General features: G+C 37.8%; 1 protein-coding gene across 1 annotated transcript; it reads right to left on the minus strand.

Annotated features, from left to right (window-relative positions):
* Positions 1–259: 259 nt before the first annotated feature.
* Positions 260–6,819, minus strand: MYL7 (myosin light chain 7). Its single transcript, XM_072402911.1, is given in 7 exon segments — positions 260–406; positions 1,743–1,784; positions 2,287–2,354; positions 3,172–3,276; positions 3,634–3,709; positions 4,409–4,519; positions 6,775–6,819. Coding segments are annotated over 7 exon segments (510 nt in total). The 5' UTR covers positions 6,778–6,819; the 3' UTR covers positions 260–301.
* Between the last annotated feature and the right edge of the window lie 563 nt (positions 6,820–7,382).

Genomic DNA, 7,382 nt, shown 5'->3' on the forward strand with positions numbered 1-7,382 from the left:
AGACTTATTATTAATGTATAATATTATATAATACAATATCGATATAAATATATCAAAGTCTATGAAATAAATAAATATCTCGATAGATACAGATATATTCTAGAACTGGTATCAGGATTTTCCCATCATCCTCATTGCACACATTCACACACGTGACCTCCTGCTAACATTACAAGATATATTTCTCATTATTTATTTCTTCGGAGAATGTTCCCGCATACATAATGTAATAAAATAACAAAGAGGGGCAGCGGCGGGATGTAGAAAATAAACGTTTTATTTCAGATTGACCCAGAGACGCTCATGATTCCTCCTTCTCATCCCCATGTGTGATTATATAACACAACGACTTGTAATCGATATTCCCAGCCACGTCGATGGGGGTCACAGCAAACATCTGCTCCACCTATAGGAATAGAGAAATCAACATTCACTCTTATGGTTAGGATTAGTAAATAGATTTCTGGGGGTGAAAAGACGGTTCTGCGTTAAAATATTATAATTATTGTTAATAAACAGGATTTATATAGCGCTAACATAATATGCAGCGCTGTACATTAAATAGGGGTTACAAATGACAGACAGTGACACAATAGGAGGACCCTAGCCCAAAGAGCTTACAATCTAGGAACAATCTCAAATCTTTCTTTTCCATTATAAATCAAAACATTTCCTATTACTCAAATAATTTAAAAACAACAAAACCCCCAAGAATAGTTAATGAGGAAATTCTCAAAATCAATGCAAAAATAAAAAAACAGCATGGGAGGAATTGTAACAACGGAGATGTTGGGTTATATGTGAGAATAGAAAGAATAAGACGTGATTAGAGAGATTCTGCGTGAGACGATTATTTAACATTTGCAATGGTGAAACTTACAAATAAAGTGATATTGCTGCACGGGATGAAGTGTCCAGGGCCCCGGGGAAGGTGGAATCCCCGTATTATGGTATTGGAGCTCCAGCAGGAGGAAAGGGCCACAAAAGTCATTGGAGAATTGGGGTGGGCATGTTGGTATTTTCTTGGGGGGCTAAACTCATCCAGTGACTTCATGCCTAGGGACTCCTCTGAATTGCCTCTTGTAGGGATTTATTACCATAGCTGGGGTAAAAGGAGGATTAAAGCCTCTGCATAATATTTGTGGCCGGTTGGAAGACATGTTATGCCAGATACAGAGAGCTCATGGCCAAAGGCAAAACTGAAACTTTAGTTTTCAATGCCCTGACCCCCTATTACAGTTATTGGGATTGTGAGCTCTATTGGGGGTTGGTGTCCAGGGACTTTTAGATTAACTCAGTTTGCATTTGTGATCAGTTTAAAACTCATCTTGGATTATTTAATAGTCATTGCCAGGTGCATTCCTCCTGCCGGTGACCTCCTTCTGACCTGCACTTTGCTATACTCGGAGCTGCATTCACATGATTTGTATCAGGAGAGAAGTATTTATATTATTATTATTATTATTATTATTATAAAGGCCATTTTATACCAACTCCAAACAATAATAAAGTTCATTTGCAGTTTCATTTTGGAAAGGTTTTGTTGCAGAATGCCAAGGATTAAGAGAATAATAATGTTTGAGATTATGGCACTCCAATTACATATTCCTATATACATGAAAAGCATCATGGGAGTTGTAGTTCACAAACATAAAAAGTTCCTCTCTAATATTAAGAACATTGATACATTGTTGCAAGAGGTGGAGGAATACATTTAATTTAATGTATTGTAATTGGCTAACCTCGTCCGCTGTGAACTTGTCCGCTTGTGTCATCAGGAGTTGCTTAAATCTGCAAAAAAGAGAAATTTAAATCATAATGATGTTTATGAAACATTTTAAATAATTTCTGATAAATTGGGGGTCCAGTGGAATTAAGTTACCCCTACCAGTGGTGACTACAATAACACATTTATATATAACCATATAACCAAAAGCATCAGTAGAGTTATACAGCTGGGTGGACCAAGTGGTATCGGCGCCAGAACTATTTCCACATCATTAAATCGGACAAAGAGTATCTTTACATTGTTAGGGAATTTGAAGTGGTGAATTTTCTATATGATAAGGAAATAAGTATAAATAATTCAATATATACAAACTCCACAATTGCACTTTCACAAATATCTAATTCCAATTGCAGAAGGTGGGCAATACAGCAAAGCTATCTCACCGCAGGATCCTCGCCAGATGAATAATTCTATCAATCCATAAAGTTTATCCAGTATTAGGAACTGATCCATCGCTGAATTTAGGGAAAACGATTACCAATAAGATTGATTCCCACTTGGAGTTCTCAAATAACAATTTCCAGCAGTTTGAAAGCACCCAGAATGGAGTCCTCGGGGTCCGTTCCTGGCAAAACAAAGTTCAGGTCAGCCTTACATTTTAAAAGTAAATGTAACCTGTATGTATATTTAGGAAATGTCTTCTTCTTGATGGTGGGGATATCGGATTTATCATACGGGGGATATTATAAAATATTCCTAATGTATCTTTACCCTTTGTACTTTGTTTATGTGAGCTATGGAGAAGTTACAGGGCGCTTGTATTACATCGGTATTCTTTATGTATAAGGATATTATAATAAATTGGAGTTATCATTGGCTGCATACCACTGGGGAGCAGCATTACAGTACAGAATTCAGATTATTGTTACTGGAAATGATCTTTCATGTTTGTTTCCAGTGCAATGAAAGAAGGAGATTTGTTCCATGGGAAGATTTGGGGAATGATGAGCGAGCAGCACGGTGCCGTCCTCTATAGGTCAAAGTGGTCATCAATCAGTTCCAATTGCCAGGGCAGGTTGATGAACAATGTCAGGGGAGCGCTGTATAAATTCTAGATTTTCAGTCATCTGATGTGTACAGAGTTTTAATAATTCCTTATCTGTGTCATTGTTTAAGATTGGAAACTTGAAACATTAAAGCCAAAGAATCAACAAACCAACCTATAATGTGAGGTCAGGAATAGAAACCTTCATACTTTCCTTATATTGGTGTTACTTTAGGTCTGTCCCTTATCCTGGCCCATATATTATATATGGAAGTGGTAAGATAATAATGAGGATGAGGAGTAAAGATGCAATCATTATTATTAATAAGCAGGATTTATATAGCGCCAACATATTACATAGCGCTGTACATTATTGCATTGAACATTTTTGTCTCACCATTAAGCTTCTCCCCAAAGAGACTCAGGAATACGGTGAAGTTGATGGGTCCTTTTCCTTCCTTCAGCATTTCTTCCAACTCCTCCTCATTCACATTCATCTTCCCTGAAGGAGAGTAATAGGATATTGGGTAGAGTAGTAATGGAATATTGAGCTGCATTGGATTTGGGGTATTGGCCCTGATGTACTAAAGCTGTCCAAGGCTGGAGAGGATACAACTTCAATAGTGAAGCTGGGTGATCCAGCAAACCTGGAATAGATCTGGTTCAGGTTTCAAAATATTTGCTAGCAAAAAGCAAATGACTTTGAAGAAATCCATTCCAGGTTTGCTGGATCACCCAGGTTCACTGATGAAAGTGTATCTTCCCCAGCCTTGGAGAGCTTTCATAAATCAGACCCATTGCATCAGCTGAGTTACCCCAATTCATCATTCTATACAGGGCTCAGCGTGAGGGAACTCACCCAGCTGCATATAGGTCTCTTTGAGGTCAGATTTGGATATTATGCCGTCACGGTTTTGGTCAATGCAGCTGAAGGCCTGGATAAGGATAAAAGAAGCATGAATTTACTTACTATCACAAAATAATCATATTGGCTGTACGTTCGGAAATAATTCATTGTTCTATGTAGATAACCAGAGCCTTGATCTCAAGGATTTGCTTGTATTCCACTTCTACAGAATAAACCCGTCCACCCCCCGCTGGAGGACCATTAAGTTTTGTCCCATTCAATTCCTTATACTAGTGCAGAATATGAGACTTCACACACTGGGCCTGATTCATCAAAGCACTTCAGGACTATCATGAGAGAAACTGGGTGATCCAGAAAACCTGAATTTGTTCTGATCCGTTTGCCACATTTTAGTAAATGATTCTATTCCAGGTTTGCTGGATCACCCAGGTTTTCCCATGATAGTCTTGGAGAGCTTTAATAAATCAGTCCCATTGCAGTGACAAGATGGTCATTACATTTGGCAATAGAAGCAGTGATGCAGTAAAAGTATATAAAAGATAAGGGGTTCTTTTTATAAATGATTCCCCCGTCAATTCCTCTGAAATTTGCTGACAATGGTCAGATCTCATTACAGGTTTCCTATTAAAACAATGACTCGTTCTGCCACCTAGTGGCCAATTATCAAAAATGCACAGCTCTCACAATAGCAAAGGCATAAGAAATAAATGAAAATTTGGAGCAAATTGACAAGAGAATTATTTTTTAAAGTTTATTATTTTCTCACCTCTTTAAATTCCTGGATCTGTGACTGCTCAAACATTGAGAAGACATTAGAAGAACCTCGCTGGGCACGCTTTGCTGCGGCTTTACCACGTGTCACTGCTTTTCTGCTGGCCTAGATGGTGAATAAAGGAAAATGTAAGAGAAATGAAGGCAGAAATATTTTATAATGCTGAATTTTTAGGTTAGGTATAAAGATCAGCAATGCATTGTGACTCATATGGACAGAAGGGGCGGGGCTAGACTCACATGGGGAGTTGCTGCTGAGGGTTGGTCTGCTATATACAATGAAATGACCTTCTAGTTATCTGTAAGGTCCTCATTGATCTGCTTTATACACAAGAAAAAATATTTACTAGTTACCTGTTCTAACCTGGCCATGGTATATGTAGTAGTAGTCACATTCCCTATTTAATGTACAGCGCTGCGTAATATGTTGGCGCTATATAAATCCTGTTTATTATCAATAATAATAATAATAATTCACCTGGACTTGGCATAATTTACAATTGGGCTGTTGTGTTATATGACCGTGAAGGAATATGACTTGTATTGTATTGTATGGTATAGGAAGATCTCAAAGCAACATTCCGGTCTGCAGAAGCCGCAGCTATAACTCATGGTGTCTGTAATGTTTTATCTGTTATATGTCCTGGGCTGGGCGATATCGGACTATGGATCTTATCTCATACTTCAAGGGTAGATCTTATGTTAGTTACATGGGGGAGATATTTCACGTACAACATCCCTAACTTCATACACCATTTATTTTTTTGGGGTACATTCCCCTAAACTGTCATCATTTATTCAATGTAATTCGACTTAACATGATAAAATCTCATAAAGTTCACAAAGATAAAACAATTGGTTCCTCTATGCAAAGTAATAATCATACAATCTCCAATTTACATTAACACATTTCACCATTCAGCTTCATGAATTCTATCAGCAAGAAGGAAAAACACAAAAAAGAAAAAGCTTGTGGATCAGAATAAAACAATTTTTTTATAAAACTGGGAATCTGACATTCCCTAAAACATTCCCTGGTGGGAATCAATTACTGCCATTGAAACACATGGACCTGGAAGATTCCCATGAAGGAATGTCTGATTTCCTGTTTTATAAATATAACCCCTTGTATACCAATCTGAATATAATCAATCACATGAAATATTTTGTACAATTCTCCGTAACTTCTATCAGGAAACATTGAACAATTTTAGCAATAAAGAAACAATTTGATTGGTTGTTCTGGGTCGTATCTCGGCTGTTCTTCCACGTTCACACAATTCACCTCGGCTTGCAGTCTTTGATTCATTCTTTTATATAAAGTCAGCCATTTCCTAAAGGAGCTTCTACTTAAAGTGAATTATTACTCTGCAAGGGAATTTTTACTGCAAACTTCATTTATCTAAGCCAATAAAATCCTGTTTTCTACATTTCCTTGCACGTGATTGGCTAGTCTTTGCAGTGTGAAATTTTAATATATTATTAATTAATTAAATTTTAATATTAAAAGTGTATATTCTAATATAAAAAGACAAATCACATTATTAGAGGGCAGCCTAAACTCCTTCAATGGGCCTGATTTATTAAAGCTCTCCAAGGTTGCAGAAGATACACTTTCATCAGTGAAGCTGGGTGATCCAGCAAACCTGGAAAAAATCTGGTCTAGGATTCAAAACATTTGCTAGCAAATAGCAAATGACTTTGAAGAAATCCATTCCAGGTTTACTGGATCACCCAGGTTCACGAATGAAAGTGAATCCTCTCCAGCCTTGGAGAGCTTTAATAAATCTGATCCAATGCATCATCCCCAGTGAGTATAATAGAGATGGATTAAGGAATGCTACAAAACCAGTTGGGAATGAGTTGTCATAGCATTTCTTTGCTGTGCAAATTTCCTTTATACATTTAATTGCAGCCGTAAATGCATCAATAGGTGTCCCTGCTTCTCTGGACCTTGATATGGCCGTGGTAGGAGACTATTATTAATATTATAATTATTATTATTATTATTATTATTACACATTATTTATAGCATATTATGTAGCGCTATGCCCAGCAATCATACATTGTGGAGTGGTGGGGCATCCGATGGCTTACCAATGGTCTCCACCTCTTCAGCTCTCCCATGTCTCTGATTGCTAATATTTGCTGTGTTATATTATTATATCTGATAGGTAATTTGGATATGATGAAAGACTCCATGTAATCCATACAATTCCCCCAGCGTGCTGTAAAATCTGATGAGGGTTCCATTTCCCAATAAGAAATCTCTGTACCCCATCAGTTAATACAAAATATCCCATTGGGGTAACAGCAATCCCATTCCTCTCCCTCTATGTATAGCACACAATGCTCACTTACCATTTCTGCGTCTTCCTGCGGCTCCTGATCCTCCGCTCGCAGACCCCCAACTTTTTATACCGCTCTTTATCTGAACTCCAGCTAAAATAGCAGCAAGTCTGAGGACCAAAGATGGCCGGGCAGAGCTGGGGGAGATAAGGGCTTAAGTGTTCAAATTCCAAACCCTCCAGCTGATACAAGTCCTCCTATAGTACACAGAAAGCCCCCGAATACTTTATACCTAAGCACATGGCCCTCTCCGATGTCATATTACAGAATCTCCCGGAATATTATAACAATGTGCCATACCTGCCCAGTGCAAGGGCCCCTTCATAATACCTGCAATATAACTGGAGTATTATAGGGACACCCAATGTAAAGTCTAACAATAAGCTTCTTTCATTTATCCCTTTAGTCTGCTAAATATATCACTGAAAGTTTCTTGTTACACCTGTGCACAGGTACCTGGGAGGACAGCTACTGCAGATACTTAGCTATGGGCAGGTAAGCGGCAGTATATGAAATATAGGTCTGATTTATTAAAGCTCTCCAGGCTATAAACAATAGACTATAATGGGTGAACCTGGGTAACCCAACTAACCTGGAGTTGATTTCTTAAAAATAATTTG

The sequence above is a fragment of the Pyxicephalus adspersus genome, chromosome 2, assembly GCF_032062135.1.
Source record: "Pyxicephalus adspersus chromosome 2, UCB_Pads_2.0, whole genome shotgun sequence".
Taxonomy (NCBI): Eukaryota; Metazoa; Chordata; class Amphibia; order Anura; family Pyxicephalidae; genus Pyxicephalus; species Pyxicephalus adspersus.